This window comes from Ruditapes philippinarum, unplaced genomic scaffold (genome assembly GCF_026571515.1).
Source record: "Ruditapes philippinarum isolate M1 unplaced genomic scaffold, ASM2657151v2 ctg589_1_1_1_1, whole genome shotgun sequence".
Classification (NCBI taxonomy): Eukaryota; Metazoa; Mollusca; class Bivalvia; order Venerida; family Veneridae; genus Ruditapes; species Ruditapes philippinarum.
Window position 1 is genome coordinate 12,639 of NW_026866516.1, and position 20,303 is coordinate 32,941.

The 20,303-nt window shown below is 31.6% G+C and overlaps 1 protein-coding gene across 1 annotated transcript; it reads right to left on the reverse strand.

The window, feature by feature from the left end:
• Positions 1-284: 284 nt before the first annotated feature.
• Positions 285-19,493, reverse strand: LOC132732722 (hemicentin-1-like; the record flags this gene model as incomplete). The annotated part of the gene is made up of 5 exons (XM_060719199.1): positions 18,941-19,493; positions 2,569-2,694; positions 1,381-1,701; positions 838-1,137; positions 285-575 (listed from the first exon to the last, which is right to left on the reverse strand). Coding segments are annotated over exons 1-5 (1,591 nt in total), but the record flags the coding sequence as incomplete, so codon positions are not given.
• Positions 19,494-20,303: the final 810 nt, after the last annotated feature.

Genomic DNA, 20,303 nt, shown 5'->3' on the forward strand with positions numbered 1-20,303 from the left:
TGGCTAATCTGGAGGCGTGCAGCTTTAAAATTAAAGCTGAGAAATGAAAAAAGAAATATAATATTTCCTTTTATCTTAAAAAATCAAGATCTCATACATTCAACGACAGCTTAACAATATAATGTTTCCATATAAATTTTGTTGAAATAGAACAGAATAAATAGGTCATTTAGAGATTTATAGTATACTGGTTAAAGCAGGGAAATGCATGTCAATCTTTTTAGTTTGTGTTAAGAGTGTTAAAAGTAAATGTCGTCGATGAAGAATAATAGTTCAATACTTACAAAGAACATGGACTTCAACAGTGCTTCTACTTGAACCATTCTGTATTCTCTCGGTTGCGTTCATTGTATTAGTAACAAGACACGTATAATTTCCTTTGTGCATCTTTTCCGTCTCCAGAATTTGCAATGTTCTATTGAAAGTCACTTGTATGTGTTTTGCTTCCCATTTATAAGTTGGAGGGGGCTTACTATTGCTACTACAATCCAACAACAGTTGTTCGTTTTGTATAATATATATGTTTCCTGACACATTTAATGAACCAAACGTGAGTATTGGTATGGAAGGAGGATCTTCAAACAAAGAAAAATGATCAGTTAGTTGATAAATAATTTAATGTTTTAACGCAAATAAAGCTAAAAAGAATATCTTAACATTTGAAAAATATCCGGCAAATACACTTTTCAAATTTTTTGCTTAATGTGCCTCTTAATTCAATGTGCATATAAATTGTAAATTTGTAAATGAATACCAACGAAGAAGCTATCATCTCAATCTAGTTGCCGAATATTTTAATCAATCTGAGAGAGAAACAAGTTTTAAGTTCAAACTTACATAAAACTTTGATATTTATAGACACAGAGTCATTTCTCTCTATTTGAATGGACTGACAAGTGCATGATCTATCAGTGTCAGACATTGCCTGCCAAGTCAACGTATTTGTCTCACTTTCTGTTGTAGATGAGCTGCCAGAGCTAGTATAAATGTCATTATCAAAACATCGAGTCCATGACAATGATGGCTTAGGATTTCCTCCGGTGATTTTGCAAGTTAAAGTGCCTATGCTATGTTTAATAACATAATAATTTCCATTTGGAGGAGACCCATTTATCATTAGCGTTAAGTCAGGTGGATCTGAAACAAAAAATAATTTTAGATAACGATAAATAAGTGTTTTAAAATGATATCTTTAGAAAAAAATTAAAACCGGAAATAAAACAACAAACATTGAATTCAAAATTCGAAAATGAACTTAGAGCTATTGTGAAAGAACATTGCTATGGCGGTAAAGTAACAAATATAAAAGCCTTAAAGAACACACAAAACGGAAAATTGCAAATGTTGCGTGCTCGGTTTGATTATGCCTTTTGGACTTACATGTTACATTCAGTGTTATCAAACTTGATGACATGCTTTCTTTTTGAACTTCCGACTTGTTGACAAAACAATAAAGTTTCCATCCGTTGTATGTTCTGCTAGGTTTGAAAATAAGTGTACTCTCCGATGAAGTCAAACCCTTAGGGTTTGTTCCATTTGTTTGCTCTCCAGTTAATTGCAAATGACTGTGATTCTTTACAAGCCATTGAATCTCAGGAATCGGCCGACTGTAGGAAGTGTTGCAAGTAAACGTTGTAGTTTTATTTTCAGAAATCTGTATGGACTTCTCATTTGGCTTGATAGACAATGCTTTAACTGGAACTTAATTCAAATGAGACATCATTATCTTTTTGTCACTGACTCTTAATATAGAAATTTGAAAGTATATCGAGATATTTCGATATATCAAGTCTTGATAAGTATGTATGTTCTTTGCATTTTAGATTAACCATTTGATGAATTTATTTCATGATATTTTTATTTGTATAAACATCATAACAGATCTATCTTTTTATTATCGATTTAAGTGTAAATTATAAACATCGCAGATAGCCATTTGGCCAATGCCAGATGAATCAAAGCTTCGTTAGTATCAGTTATAAAGTATGAGATAAGTGTTGTTTTTCTTTATAAAACACTGATATCAGTGATGATCAGTTTATTTTTTACTTATGAATGCATTTATATTTATTTTTGTTATAAAGCAATTTAATTTTAGTTTTACCACATTCGACATAAATAGTTGGAGTTTGAAATGGGACGTTGAATGCAATATACTTTTATTTGTAAACTGAATAGTGACTTATATGTTTTACGAGCCATTTCAAAAACTAAATAAAAATATAAACAACATTTCCAGTTAAAATTGTGTTTATGTCATGTAATTTAGCATGCTACATTGCATTTTCGTTAAGAAAAGACCAATAAAGTCTATTTACATTTTGAGAGAATAATATATTTTATTTTTATACATACCTTTGACTAATAAAGAAGCTCTTTTACTGACGATTTCTGACATATCAGTAACTGTGCAAAGCCAGGTAGTATTGTGATCAGCACTTGAGATATTAAATATTTGTAAAGAAACGGTTGTATTGTATTTAGAATCTTTTTCACAAGTGCACATGGTTCTGTCGTGTGTTGTAATGTGAGCCCTACAATCATGTGTTGCAAATAGGCAAATATTACTCCCATCTTTCCGTTGCCATGCCATTCTTAACCCTGTTCCATTGTGAACACATTTGAAGGAAACGCTTCTTTCCTCTACATCATCTAATACTTTTGGTGTTACCGTGATATCAGTTGACAGGGATACTGAATTAAGAAGAACAAAACATAATATTTTTAAGCACAATCCTTTAAATATTTGTAAATTTAGCATCAGCAGATAATTTACTTAATATTTACTAAACATGAACGTTATTAAGAAAATACAAGGAAAAAACTGAAGTTTGTACCGTATCAGACTATACAGTTCGCATATAGTTATGCCTGTCAACAATTATTAGATATTACTTATATTTAACCGTATACAACAAAAAGACAAAAACACACAATATAGCTTTAATAAACACGAGGTTTAAAGAATAAAGAAATAAAAACAAAAGGATTAAAATTAAACGTGCGTTTAATGATTTTTTAAAAATGCTGTTATCAGATGAAGTTGTTAAAGTATAAACAAGTTACATTACTTAAAACGGTTCTACGAAGCTAATACGATCAATTCCCATACTGTTTACATGCTTCGACAAACGAAAAATCATTAACAAATTAACCGTAAAGAAAATCAGAGGAGGGAACAAGAATAAACTACAAGGCATGGACCAATTCGGGACACACGCAAGTAGTACAAAAAGTTTGAAAGCTACTGAAGGGGATATTCCTTCAAGTGAATTAATATTGAATAACATGTTGGTTATTAACTTAATATATCGGAAGCTTTTGATAAGTAAATCTTTACTTTAGTCCATACTGCTGAGTGTCATTTAAATACTCAGTTATACAAATGCATACGAAATTTATACATAATCTTTGTTCAAATGTCACTTTAACAAAACAAAATTACCATTCTGATACAAAAACAGTAATACAAAAACTTCAAATTGCTGATTGGTAAATTTAAGTAAACAATTTATCAAAATTCGATTAATTGTGACATATGTGTCAAGGTCAATTATCATGCGTAATAGAACAACTACATATGACATTGAAATAATAGCACTACAACAGTAATTTACTTCTTGATTAACACATTTAATTCCGTAAGGATTTCAATACCGAAAAACCTTCTTTGTTGCAAAAAATAACAAAGGCAATTGAAGTTAGGCGTGTGGCTCCCCTTGATCCTAACATGTATACACCATGGGTAAATATATACATATCGTAAGTCGCAAATAATTTTGCGAGTTATTACAACCTGGTCATATGTCTTGAACAAAAATCTTGTTTTCTGCTATTTTGACAACGTTTAAAAGATAAAATATCATAATTTCATAAAACAAAATAAGGTACGTCTTTTTATGTGTAGGAACTAAATGATTTTCGGTACTGTTTGGTGCTTTCATTTCATGCTTAGATCCGGTGTCGCGTAATTATCACACGCGTGGTAATATTACCACGCGCGTGATTATTACGCGGCGGCGTAATAATCACACGGTTGGGGTAGTGCCGTTAGAATCATACGGTATTAAATACTCCAAAATAGTTAAATTATATACCATGTTATTGCAAAACGAATTCCGCATCTAATGGTATAACTTTTATGGGAATTCATTAATTTTCTAACACACGGGAGGTTTTAACATTCGTTATTAAAAATTATAATTATGTTCTGATAAATTAGTTTTTAAAAGTTTTTGTCCTACTTTTCACTTTGTGTTCAAGACAGTTGTGATTTTAAATATTGATAAAAGCTATGCGTGTTTGTTATGTTTTGTAAGGGATGTAAATAGACAATCATTGATGTGTCATTTTTCCTTAATTATAATAACATTATCTTAACAAGTCGAATCGTTTGAAGGTAAGTTATAACATTAAATAATAGAATAATGGTTATCAATAAAAGTGCAATCAGATATACCTACGTATATTTCCGAAATGTATAATTTGTATAAGAAATTATAATAGTGCACGTGTTTGATTATATCGCCCTGAAGTAACAACGGTCATGCGTACGAAATTAAATTTTATCATATATTACATATTTGAATTTTGTAAAGTATAATACTATTTTCTCTGAAATCAATTTTGTGTCTACATATGTCTTCAGCTGAAAGTTTAGCAAACTTTTAAAATGTTTTGATGTTATACAAGATCTCGGAAAAATGTATAAACCGCCTGCGACAGTAAAGCCGTGATAATTGCACGCATGGTTTTATATTTCACCACACATGCAATATTATTGTTTTCCAAAATGAATTGTGTCAAATAATTGTCTTTCTTTTTACATACACTTTTGATATACAACACAGAAGCATCTTGAAAAAAAATTGATTTTTTTACATTTCTTTTGTACTTGTTGTTGTTGTGAATTCCATTTACAAAATGCTATTTGAGAAAATTTTATGGACAAATTCGCATGCAACAGCTTAAGTATAAAACAACACAGTTGTGATTAGTGTGATAAACGGGCAACGGAAAAATATATGTACAAATGAGCCAAAAGTGTTAAATATGTGGCGAATAGAATTCAGATAATCAAACTGAACAAATTGATAATACTATTCAAACTGTTCAATGACAGTTCAATATCAAAAGCATTCAATTTTGCTTCACTGTCATAAGTTTAATCATAAAGTGTGCAAAACATTATAAAAGAGAACATGAAAAGTTACGTGACACGCTATAAAAATATATATTCTGAAAGTAAAAAACATAATAAAAAAATGTGCACAATTGCCGATTTGAATTCATAGCCTGAGATCTTCATAATCTGAGCTCTCTAACCAGTACGCTACTTGGATTTACTAATCTATATCCACTTTTTTTTTTTTTCTATACATGTATTGTAATAAAAATGTGATAATTTGAGAACTTCCACAACCCATTAAATCGTAATGGAACGACCGATTTATGTAAATTATTCTAAGATTAACGGGAAGTAATTGAATTTAGAAGAATAGTACATTTATTTACTATGCAAATTTAACAACACAACCAACGTATACATTTCGCATACTACTTTTAAGCGATTTATTTTGCTTATTACTAATACCACACTTTAAGTGGGTGTGGTTGAACTTAACCCTCCATTTAATATGAATAGAACAGATTATTTATCTAATCTGTTACTACAACTTGCACATGCATATGATACGGATACAGACATACGAAAAGGATAATGGGCAATCACGATAATAGTATCGCACAACATTCAACTAGTCAGAGTTCCGTTAAAGTGACATGCTTACCATATTCAATGTCAAGCTTTTTTGTCAAAACATTGACAGTTATTATGGTGATTTAACAGTTATTGATAAGTATGTAGCATCCAATATAAAAAATGCTTAAGAATTAAAACACTGCCCATTCTTTCTTTTTTTTATAAATTGAACATTTCCGATAAATACCGAAGGATATTGATATATATTAAGGGTCACGGGGTTACTGATTATTCAAGCAACGTTAACAATGAAACTGAAAACAAATATGACAATTTGAATTAACCTGTGTTCAATATTTTTAAAAATTTATGAAGTGGTTCTGCTCTGGTTAAGACCGTGTGATAATTACGCGAAACCACGCGTGTGATTATTATGCGGCGCGGTTATGGATAATGCCGTGATAATCGCACTCAGGACTTTATATTATTTTTCAGTTTTATCCGAATGATAAATCTTTTTCTTCAAAAAAAAATTAAATAAATAAATGAAATAAACAAATAGTTCTGCGTTTATTGGTAAACTTTTTTAGTACACTACTATTTGTATAATTGTATAATTTGCTTTATTACCACGCCGCGTTATAATCACACGGTTGGGAGTAGTGCCGTGATAATCACACGTACGGTCTTATACACACTCCAAATAACACGAATTATATACCAATTTATACCAAAATGAATTCAACATTTAGTGGTATAACTATTGTGCGAATGCTATGATTTCCCAAAACGCGGATATGTATTAAAAGTCACATTTTACTGGAATTTTTATACAGTCGTCATTTTCATATGAATACAAATAATTGTGTTGTTATTTATCTGATAGATATTTTATTAATACAAAACCCACCAGACGTTAACATATATTTGATTTAGTGCAATTTGATAAATGCTCAAGATTATATTCTAAATCAAAGCACTGCAAGCACTGAGGTTACTAATGGGACAAGGAAGAGGTTTCGTTCCTACAGACTAGGGCTGTATTTTGCCAGGCAATTAAGATGCTAGACTATATGGTTTGCAAAACTAAAGAGCAATAAAGAAATCAGTTTGCGAAAAACCTGTTTATTATCTACAGTATACAATATTGAAATAGTAAAATGGATTCTTAAGTCTATAAAAATGTGGAATTGAATCATCCAGCAAGATTAAAAGTTACATGCCAAACACACACACTGGAAAAAATGCACGCCATAGTTTTAAGTATATACCATGTATACATATAAGGAAAACATATGACCCCCTGGCGGAGCCAATTTTGACCCCAGGGCTATATAATTTGAACAATCTTGGTCGAGGTCTACTACACATGTGAAGGTTTCATGCCAACTATCTAACGGCTAGCCTTTGTATATTGAGAAGAGAAGCTTTTTTTAAGATTTACTATATATACATATAAGGAAAACATATGACACCCTGGGAGCAATTCATTCTAGTTTGAATAATTTTGGTAGAGGACCTACTGATAATATTACATACCATGTATCTAATCTCTAAGCCTAAACCTTCAGACAAGAAGATTTAAAAAACAAATACTTTATACACACAAACAAATGTATAACACAAACCTTTATATATGACCCCATGGGCGAGGCAAATTTCGACTCTAGGACTATAAATTTAACAATCTTGGTAGAGTTCCACTACACAACGTTTCATGACAAATATCTTACCTCTAGCCTTTGACAATTCATAGTATAAAATTTCAAGTTTATACTAAATACATATATGGAAAACCTATGATCCCCCAAGGGGGGGGGGGAGCCAATTTTGACCCCAGTGGTAAAATGTGAACACTCTTGATGGAGGTCTACCAGATAATGCCTTATGCAAAATATCTAAGCTCTAGGCCTTATGGAATTCTTTGAACAATTTTGCAAGCCCTTTACCCATGGAACAATCCTGCCAAGTTTGGTTGAAATTGGACAAAATGTTTTTTACAAGAAGATGTTTTAAGTTTACTACATAATCTATAAAACACACACAAACATGCACGCACACACACAATCACACACACACACACACGCACACACACGCATGCACACACACGCACACACACACACACACACAGTTGAATCGCAATATGCCACCGCAGCATCTACATTCATCAGGCGGCAGTCCAACACATTTTCAAAACAATAAGATGACAATGACATTGTTGATGTGTCCACTCAAGCCTTATGAAATTAAATAAAGCTTTTTAACATTTAAAATAAACTTTTATTTTTCATTCCAAGCTGTAATCAAACAATAAGAGGTAAGATACATGGTATGGTCAACCTCATGGACCTCATTGGAGCTAGGTGGGGAGGAGTGTTGGAATCCGAAGATTATTAAATCACGTTTAAAGCATGTGGATTTTACGAAAGAGTCCATCAGAAAGTATTAAACACATGATATGCTATATATCAAAATTAAATGCCACATCTCTTCATTTTTATGTTTACTATAAAGACATTAATAAATTTCTTTCATTCAGTTTATAGTTTTTTTTGCACGGACATTTATTACAGTCTGTGCTTTTTGTGATACCATACACTATGCCAGTAATCTTTCCGACACCTCTACTCCAAATAAACAAATGAGGTAATTGAAGACCAGGACCTTGAGTGCACTTCCTTACTGAGTGGGGGATCTTTACATCACTGCCTTCCCGGTTCATCCTGTCTCGACCTCCGGTCTGCCTCTGTCTTTGTACAGATCACCCTATCTCATGGTTTGCAAGTTCCTATATGTATGGCCAGTTGGGATTGTTTAATGTCAACGAGGAGGACTCAATATAGTTTTTTGACAATCCATAAATATTTCGGAAATGTCTGTCTTATCGTTCATGCGACATTTTAATAATCTTAATTAAAACATTTTCATGCAAAATAAAACTCACTGGTGAGGAGTTAATTAAGGGCTTCTCTTCTCATACAAAAAAGGTCAAATTAAAAAGGTGTACTGTTACAATGTTTTATCAAAAATGTAGTCAAATATATAGACAATAATTAAATATTATACAAATATGGACTTTTTAGCTGTTGTATATGATGAGATATGTACTGAAAAAAAATTTGATCGAGACAACAGCAGAGGTCAATATTAATTTTTCAGCACATATCACACCATATTCAACATCTAAAAAGTACATATCTGTTTTATTATATAATTTATAATTATCTTTTATATCGCTTATCAAGTCTGCCATTGCATATGACGGAAATCATTATTTTCAGTTTTATTCCAAAAAGCCTTTAAAAATCTATTCCAAATAATGTTTGGTCTGTCCTGAACAGTATGATACAAGATTGGTACCAGGATGTTAAATAAAAGTTCTCTCCCTTGGACTGTGAATAGCCACCACTGAAGATTTATTGTAGTTGTTGCATAAAGATAGGCATCATAGGCAAATAGCCATAAGTTTCTTAATTTTCATTGAAATTTGTTTAGATTTTCTTATTTTAGTCAATTAGATGTATTTGTTACTTAATATTATAATATTATTTTGCTTTACTAACTTTGTTTCATTTCCTAGGAGGCTATAATCAGGTAAAATTACCCACATTTTAAATGATTTAGTGTGTAAACTCTGATAGTTAGGCATGATAGGAAATTAGCCATAATTTTTTTAATTATCAATTAAATTTGTTGGGATATTCTTAGTTTAATCAACTAGATATGCTTGTTAAGTAATATAATACATTTATGTTGCACTTATAACTTTGTTTCATTTCCTAGGCGATTATAATTAGGTAAAAATACCCCATTTTTTAGTGATGAAGTGTATTTTCTTTGATAATTAGGCAAATTAGGGAATTTGCAAAACATTTTTTTAATTTGCAATGCAATTTGGTGGGATTTCCTTATTTAATTCAATAAAATATGTTTGTTAATTAATATAATTGATTTATGTTATATGAATAACTCTGTGTCATTTCCTAAGAGGTTAAGATATGGTAAAATTACCCGTTGTATCGGTGTTTTGTGCTGTTTCTTTAATAGTTGGGTTCATAGGGAATTTGCTATTACATTTTTATTTTTTATTGGAATTTCTTGGGGGTCTTCTTCTTTAAGTCATCTAATGAAGCTTTTAATTTATAAAGTTTATTTGGATTGAGTTATAAAATCCATTTCTTTTCATGAGGTTTTCATTGAGTATTACTCTTTTTTCAGTGAATAATCTACCTTTGAAGCATAAAATTGTTATTGTAGGAAAATTAAAGTTACAATCAATTGAAATTGTACAGGTGGCAAGGGATATAAGTATACTTAAGTATACTTAAGTATTATCAAAAATGAAAATTGTACATTATCAACGGAAATTCATATAAAATCTACAGATGTCCATCAATATCAGGAGTATAAATCACGCCACCATAATAAATGTAAAGAGGGTATACCATACAGCCAAGCTCAACGTTACAGACGTTTCATTTCAGACAATGATGAATTTCATGAATCTCTTATAAATTTAAAATCCTTTTTCAAGATCAGAAATTACCCTGATAGCAAGCTAAAATTTGCTTTTACAAAAGTAAAAAAATTCAACCCAAGAAGAAGCTCTGCAAAATAACGAAAACATCACAGAGCAGCAAAAAATCATACCTTTGTTATCCCATATAATCCGTCTCTTCCCAATCTCGGTCTGATAATAAATATATACTGGGATCTTTTAATGTTGTCAGAAAATGACAGTGTAAAACAAATTACATAATCATAAACCAATCTTAGCATACACGTCTTAAAAATCTTTAAGATTCCCGCATCCATTCAACTCTAAATAACGGAATGTGAACGGTAAAACTAATAAGTGTAATAGGAGAAGATGTACTCACTGTAAAAATATTAAAGAAAATAGTAAATTCACAAGTACAAATACCGGAGAAACATTAGAAATGCATTTTGATGGAAATTATACTTCTAGTGACGTGATTTATTTAATTACTTGTAAAAAATGTAAAATACAATATGTCGGCCAGACCCATCAACGTACAGCTAACAAAAGAATTAACAGCCATAAATTTGATATAAGAAGTATTTGTCATCCCAATTTGTAGTCCCCTACCGGTTTATCGGAGGGGACTTTAGGCTTACCATCCGTCCGTCTGTCCGTCCGTCTGTCAGTCCGTCAGTCCGTCCGTCCACAAAACTAGATCCAGTCATAACACAAACCGTACTGGAAATATTTTTATGAAACTTTATATATTAATAGATGGCAGTATGAAAAATTATGGTTGCTATGGCAACAAATAGACTGGAAATATGGCAAATTTTACACATAAAATGGATCCAGTGATTACCAAAAACGGACTGGAAATATTTCTATGAAACTTGACATATGGGTAGATGGCAGTCTGGAAATTATGCACGTCTTTTTCTTTTCTTCCTATGTTGAAAATTCTGGTTGCTGTGGCAACAAATAGACTGAAATATGGCAAATTTTACACATAAACTGGATCCAGTGATTACACAAAAGTACAGGAAATATTTTTATGAACCTTGACATATGGTTAGGTGGCAGTCTGGAGAATTATGCATGTCTTTTTTTCTTCCTATTTTGAAAAAAAATGGTTGCCATGGCAACAAATAGGCTTAAAATATGGCAAATATAACAATATTTGTGATTAGTCGAAAAGAGCTGAACATTTTTATGAAACTTAAAATATGGATATATGGTAGTATGGAAATTAAACACATCATTTTAGTCTTGACTATAGGGAGTATATTGAGAGCTGTCATACTTAACAAACGTCGGCAACCTCGTCAAGATTTCTGATTCTAGTTTTTTGGCTTTTTCACTAAAAGTTCTTTATTTCTTAAGGTATTTATTTCAAACTTCAAAAAAACTTTCTAGTCATCAACCACATCATATGTGACAAGGTTTACAACTCTAGCACAAAAATTATAAGAATTACCTCCCTTGAACTTAGAATTTTCATGAAAAAAATGTGTTTTTTTTTTAAACTTCTTTATTGCTTAATGCATCTTCTTTAAACTTCATATATATGTTTCATATTATCACTCAAATCATTTGTGAGAAGGTTCAATACTCGAGCAAGACTATTTCCAGAATTATGTCCCCCTTGAACTTAGATTTTCTTCGAGGAATTGGTATGTTTTACTCCAACTTCTTCATTACTTATAGGATTTACTTCAAATTCCCACATCATAATAATACGACAAGGTTTATAAATTAATCTAGCATCCATATTTTCAGAATTATCTCCTCCTTAAACTTTCAATTTTTCTTATTCATTCTTTTAATTTTCTTTTACTTCAAATTCAAAATAAGCATTAATTATGAACAGCTTCATTACTTATTGTTCTCACATCATGTATGACGTCTTGCATCTTTATTTCAAGAGTCATCACTTCTTTAAGAATTTTGCTTTTAAAAATGTTATATTTTAGTTACAGGGATGTTTCAAAAATTAACTTTAGAGTGCCCTTCAGTCCGTCTGCCTGTCTGTTCATAAAAACTTTTTCCTGTGATCACTTTTAAAGAACTTTTCCAACAAATTTACTTAAAATAGAGAAAAATTGAAACATTAGTGAATGACCAATGGCCCTTCAGAATGTTGCTGGGGTTCTAACCGGAAGGGGACTTATGGATTGCTTGCAATACTATGATACTTGCTTGTTCTTCTAATGTTGCAATTCATTTCAATTCCGTAGATCATTCACTTTATGACTCAATCTTCATGCCGATTGATAAAGTTTATGATAATATGGGTATACTTTTGAAAGAGACGTATTGGATCCATAAGTTAGAAGTATTTGTCCGAAGGGTTTGAATGCAAAAGTGCTTTACAAATTATCAAAATCTTTTTTCAAGTATATTTACTTGCATCTTTTTACAAACTCATCAATATCTTTTTCAGTACGTATCGACATAAAAGACTGTTTTATTTTAGTAGTCATTTACTGTATCTAGAAATGTTTATTAATTTATTTTAATCAATACAAATACATTATTTATGTCAATGATATAATTCTTTTATTACCTCCGTTTATTCACGCATGATTTTACAATTATATACTACATATTCATAATGTATTCATATACATTTTGATTTTTTCATATAACATAAATTAATTTTGAGCATAATGCTATAACTTGAATAGATAAAAGATAGATAAATTTCATTTAATTTTATAAGCTTTATAAGATATACTGAATGATAGCGATGTTTCTAAATTATTATCTCCCTTTTTACAATTTCAACATGTGATTAAAGCAAGTTTTTTTTCGAAATTCTAAACTTTCACATAAGTAACTGTTATTTTCATACTTGTTGTAATTATTTACTAATTATTTTCCACACATACATGGATAAATATAATCTTTAAAACCAATCAAATACTAAAATGGCTACACATCATAGTCTGGAATTTAAAAGTTTTACTGAAAATGAACAAATCAGTTTTTAATAGTTTCATGTATTTTTATGCTTCCCGAAGGGAGAGCATATAGTCGCCGCTTTGTTTGTCCGTCCTTCCGTCTGTCTGCATTAATCTGAAGCTACAAAAAGGTATTAACAAAAATTTTGTAGTTCGATAGATCTCATTAGGTAGAAGTGAAGTGCAAGAAAAAAGTAAATATGTCCTGCTTTTTTTTGTTCTTGCCTTCTGTGAAATTTTTCGTCCTGTCATACTTCTGAAACTAAATATCAATGAGAAATATTATAGGTAGATATATCTCATTGAGTAGCGTGAATGCGCAGCGCAAAAGAACTCTGCCTTGTCAAATTCTTGGGTTATTGCCTTTTGTTAATTTTTACACTTTTGAACTTTGTCCGGGACGTAAGAGATATCCGCAAGAAATTTTGTATGTAGACAGATGTCATTGGTTAGATTTGGTTGCAAAAGAACCGTATTTTTGCCCTGCCTACTTTTGGAGTTAATGGCCTTTGTTTGATTAAACTATTTGAACTTTGTCTGGGACTTAACTCTGCTATCTCAAGAGGTATCAGCAAGAAACGCTGTAGATAGATACATCTCATTGAGTAGAAATGCCATGCATTAGAACCGTAAACCTGCCTTGCCTTATTTTGGAATAATGACCTTTTTACTTTAACACTGCGAACATTGTCCGGAACACAACTCTAAATCTACAAGAGAAATCAACAGGAAACTTTGTAGGTAGATCTCAATAAGTAAAGGTACAGTGCATAAGACTCGTAATTCTGCTTTGCTTATGTTTGAGTTCACCGGGGAGAATCACGCCTTTCGTTACCAAAACAAACAAGATGGCATTTGCAGCCGAAAAGTAAGTATTTTCCTTTTTTTAAATGAGTAATGTTCTAGTGTAAGGGTACATATAACATCCTTCTCCACAATTTTCTGGGCACACAGGACTTTATTTCATTATGTTTTGTCCCATACTTCAATAACGAACGGCGTGATTTCCCCCTTGGAGTTATTGTCCTATATTTGTACACTGTGAACTTTGTCCGGGACATAATTGTGAAACTACAAGAGATATCAACAATTAACTACTTATATGTGCCCAAAACCTATTCGTGGAGCACCATCCAGTTCGACCGGCTCTTGTTTAAATGTAAGTTACAGTACTTTCGAGTCAAGGTGACGACAGTTACTTAGAATAGACGGGTTTGATTTTCAGAAAAGACCCTCCGTTAAAAGTCTAACGGCATTTTTAGTACAAGCAGGTAGTCAATCGTTTTTACATAATTCATAATCCATTTATTGCTCTACCACGGCTGTTCTTGAAGTCCTTGACCTTCAAAAGGTCAAATCAAAATGGCCGCCATTGTCCTTTACCATCTACTTAAAAAATTATTTTTTCTGGTACATATCGTATCGTATTTCCCTTAATCTACATGGAATAAACTTTCAATTACTTTAAAGAATAATTGACTGATAATTGTACATGCTTTACACATTGACTACTATGCCGGCCATCTTTGATTTCAAAATGGACACCTTTTTAATAAATATAAGTAAAGTGCTTTTAAACAAATGGATCCTTCTGTACGAATGAGTATCAATAATTGAATAATGATATGAGCAACATGTCATGTCGAATTGTACACACTGTGTAGGTATACTGCACACTTTAATTTACATCATTACTTCAAACTATCACAGGTCATTCTTTTTGGACAATTAATCTATATCAGGTATCTGAGATCCAAAATGTCTTACATAAAACCTGCACATTTTAATTTACCATTAGATGTTTAAGTAATCTTTATTTTGATAGAATAGCATTTGTGTAAACCTTTATGGACACTAGATCATTTTATAATTTGAATGCCAAGAGTCAAGGTCAGTATGTAAATATTTTAAAAATTGCCTGTCATCTTCACAGGTCAGCGACTATGTCTTTGAGCCCGCATGTCTTTGCAACAATATCTTTTGTACGACCCGATTTCAAATAGAAAAAAAACAACAACAACAGAATCCCAAAACAGCGATCAAAACGGCAAAATTGAAAACGTTTTAGGCTCGATTTGATTGAGCCTGTACATGGACGTTACTGGAAATTGCAAAGTACCGTCCAAGCACCCTAGCACCGGCCTACGCAAAATTCATATATCAAAGGGGGAAATTGTGAGATTTGGAATTTAGAAACATCCGCAGATGTGTTTATACGATACTTTTTATTGTTGTATTGATATAGCTACTTTATAAAGGGTCGTATTTATCAATCAAACTTTAAACATGCCTAGACATGGTTAAAAACAGATCATCTATTTATTAATTGAAATAAACTCAAATAAATGGTAAAGTCATTTTAATCTTTATTATCTTTCACCTTGAAAAAAAGTCTCGCAAACATGAACCATAAACAGTCTACGAGCTTGCACTGTCTTACGGTTAATGAATAATATAGAGTAAAACATTATAGGTCTACCGCGGGTATTTGATGATAGTACATGCATAGAAGATTAGACAGTTAATTGATACCAATTCTGCAATTAATATATTGACGATTCACTGCTGTTTACACTTTTTTATTAACACAGAATGACTTGATAGAGCATTTTGGTTTTTTGCTACTAAATTATGTAAAATATATGCCGTCGAAGCCTATGTCTTTAAATTTTATTTACTTAACTGAAAATACGAGTTTTTTTTTGCGTTTTGTCTTAATTCATTGGTATTTATTCATTGTCTTAGTTAATATCAACGTCTACATTATAATTATGTCACTTTGCCAAGGACGCTGCACCTTATTCAATCTCATGTTTTAAAATCATTCAAGTGACTAAGATATATTCAAATCTTCATACTTATTTTGTTCTTGGCTATCTTTTAAGAAATTGAAGAGTATCTTATTCCATTATGATATAACATATTTTTGATATCATTTTATCGCATATTTTTTCAACTTTCACCCCATAAAATTACTTTGGTATTTCTTAGTGTAATTTTAGTCACTTAAATTTGTACCAACTATTTTGGACCACCCTGACAATTATGTAAAACAAAGATAAACAAGGGCGTGCCACTTGAAATGTCTCCGAAACTCGGCTCAGTTAAGGATCCATTACCTTTGTTGCTGGGTCGTGTTGGGGCTGCGTTTATTGAATGCCACCTTTCTTTGTTAATCTTCTTTAAAAATTTCCATTTTTAGCTCGACTATACGAAGTATATGGAGAGCTGTCCTACTCGCCCGGCGTCGGCGTCCGCGTCCGCGTCCAGATTTTAGATTAAAGTTTTTGTGCAGTAAAATATTTTTCACTATAACTTTGTCATTTCTTAAGGTATCAACTTAAAACTTCAAATATATGTTCCTTATCATCAACCACATCTTATGTGACAAGGTTCATAACTCTAGCACCAATATTTTCAGATTTATCTCCCCTTGAACTTAGAATTTTCCTTAAAAAATACATTTTTTACTGTTACTTCTTTATTTCTAAAGGGATCAACCTCATACTTCAAATATATGTACCTTATCATCATCCCCATCTTATGTGACAAGGTTCATAACTCTAGCACCAATATTTTCAGATTTATCTCCCCTTGAACTTAGAATTTTCCTTAAAAAATACTATTTTTTACTGTTACTTCTTTATTTCTTAAGGGATCAACCTCATACTTCAAATATATATACCTTATCATCATCCCCATCTTATGTGACAAGGTTCATAACTCTAGCACCAATATTTTCAGATTTATCTCCCCTTGAACTTAGAATTTTCCTCAAAAAATACTATTTCTTACTGTTTCTTCTTTATTTCTTAAGGGATCAACCTCATACTTCAAATATATTTACGTTATCATCATCCCCATCTTATGTGACAAGGTTCATAACTCTAGCACCAATATTTTCAGATTTATCTCCCTTTTAACTTAGAATTTTCCATAAAAAATATTATTTTTTACTGTTACTTATTTATTTCTAAAGGGATCAACTTCATACTTCAAATATATTTACGTTATCATCATCCACATCTTATTCGACAAGGTTCATAACTCTAGCACCAATATTGCAAGAATTATCTCCCCATAAACTTAGATTTTTTTACTAGAAAAATGTTATTTTTTATTATAACTTTTTTATTTTTAAAGGTATCTACCTCTAATTTCAAATACTTATTCCTTATCATCAATTACATTTTATGTGACAATGTTCATAACTCTTGAAGCAATATTTACAGATTTATCTCTCTTTGAACTTAGGATTTTCTTTAAGAAATATAATAACTTCTTTACTTTTTAAGGTATCTACTTCAAACTTCAATTATATATTTCTTATCATTACACAAATGTTGTGTGGCAAGGTCCATAACTCTAGCATGACTATTTCTAGAATTATTCCCCTTGATCTTGGAATTTATGTTAACAAATGTTATTTTTTTACTATAACTTAATACATAATTATACATAATTTATTTTTCTTTCATAGTTTTGTCCTCCTTACTGCGTCCAGAATTTTATTAGTCGAGCTTGGCTGTCTCCTGTGACAGCTCTTGTTTACATTGAAGGCATGGTCACTGTAGTCTTACAAGTTTTACAAACATTAGAAACATTAAGAAGCATTTATTTATATCATCAGTATTTCTTATTATTTTAAAAGCATCCATGAATAAATGACAAAAGTATAGACACAACCATCAATGTTCTATATTGACCTATCTAGCTATCAACCTAGTGTTTAAGCATTACAAGTAGTCCTAATGTGCCACAAACTTATGCCTAGTTACGCCAATATCCATCCATTGAATGACAGAATTCATGACCGGACATGACCTTCAAAATATTTATATGAAATGAAATATGACCTTTAGTGTCTGAAATCCTACTTTATGCGATAATTCTTTTCTCACTCAAGACAAATTGTTTCAAAATACCACGTATTTATTCTTAGCTCCCGCTGAATAACACATATATGGACTGGACATGGCCACAAATGCACTCTCATATCATGACTTTTGAAATACAAGTGTGATCTTGAAACTTTTGTCCGCTTCATGTCGTCTTATAAAGAGGCGCCACATTTATCCCAAAATGATTTTTTATTCATCCATGAATGACAAAATCGTTAACCAGACTTTTTAGAGACTTTAAGGGAATATTTTGTTTGAAGGGAAAGTATGATTTTGGTCTTTGATTTACATCATCAGCTGGGTTTTACATGTAACTCATTGTCCCAATTTGCCATATATTTATGCATTTTTAATCATTTGTGAATTATTTCAAAAGGCATCAATTAATGAGAAAGTTATAGATCGGAAACAAACATCTTGTTACGTTTATATCATGATTTATGATATAGAAGTTTAACTATAGACATAACCCTGCTTGCTGCTTGTGTATGACACGACCTTTTCAGATTACACATTTGCGCAAAGTTAAATGTCGTTACAGGACGGCGGCATATACATCAAGCCAAATCGAGCCGATGTCAAGTTAGTCCCTGGTATTCGGGTCGTAGAAGACCACGCTTCATGTCAAACAACAAAATATAAGAGAAATGAGTAAACACTTTATTAAGAGACATTTAGTTAAAATTGACAACTGAACAACAATTGAGAGTGTTTGAAATGACAAAAAAATGTTGAAGCTTTCTTGATGTTTAGGAAATATTCGCTCCACATTTCTGACAGAAAAAGACCTTTGTACAAGAAAAGTTGCTGTTTTTCAACTCTTTGGAAATCTGGTCGATAACTTTATTGATCAATTTTTCGTTTTCGTGAACGAATGCTCTGAGATCCGTACCCAGTAGTTTTGGTGCACGTTGCAGAGCGCTTGAATATGAATATTTTACGTATGATAGGATATGCACTGGTAACAAGCCATTTTTGTGTCCTATTTCTTTCGCAATCGGATACCACAAATCAAACAGAGCATGCATTCTGTCCAGACACCTTCTCGGATGATCTGCTTCTATACACTTATACACTTGACGTGGGAATCCCATCCATGTTGCTAAAAATGATAAGTTACTAGGAATCGCATTGTCCAAAAAGTACGTTTTCAAGTCTAAGTAATCTTGTTTTTCTTTGTCAGGATTGGAAGTTATTCCTTCACTTTTAGTGTTGATTGTTTGTTCTATTTGGTCTAATGTATGCAAATCTTCAAAAATCAAGTCTAAGTAATCTTGTTTTTCTTTGTCAGGATTGGAAGTTATTCCTTCACTTTTAGTGTTGATTGTTTGTTCTATTTGGTCTAATGTATGCAAATCTTCAGATGTAAATGTATCATCAAAATCGTCTGAGTTCATGTTGACTGTAAGAACAGTTGAGTACAAATGAGGATATTGTAGAGACATTGCGCTTTTTATACACAAATTAAGGCGTTGATTGAATGCATTTTTTCATGATAATTGTCAATTCTCTGGCAATTGTTACATCTTGAACAAAGCAATATTTCATTTCCACCTGAATTCACTTTTATTGTCCAGATATATGCTACCCTATTCTTTTCTTCTTGATTCTTCCTCTTTTTCTAAATTTATGTTCTCTTGCATTTCTTCATGACTTCTGTTTTTTTTTTCTTTCCTTTTGATAGGATGTTTTAGTTAAATCATACACCAGTAACACTGAATCCACTCATGATTACAAGTTAAGCATTGGTGTTCATCACGATAGTGCTAAATGCATTTGTCACATCATCTTTTAGATACGTTTATCTTGACTTCTGGTTCTGAACCATTCCCATATGTCAAATTAAAAAAGTCTATAGGGCACTTTTATCTTCAATTTTTGTTCTTGACTATTCCCAGAGGTAACTTCTGATTGTAGACTTTTCACAGAGGTCACTTCTGGTTCTAGACTATTCCCAGACATGAAACTAAAAAAGTCAGTGATTTTCTTTTGTTTGTAGTGATTTTTCAATGACGAGAGGCATAATATCTCATTTCCATCGTGGAGTGAACACCTCCATCTTGAAATGAATATATATGAAAAAGAAGTTGTGTCAAGATAGGTCTCTCGGAAAAACCAATGACCTCTCAAATACTTAGGTTCCGACCGACGTTGCATTTCTTTGTTAGTTTCTTCATCTTTTTTGTTGCTTGACTGTTCTATTTGGTCTAACGCAGGCACATTATCAGAGGTAAATGTTTCATCAATATCATCCG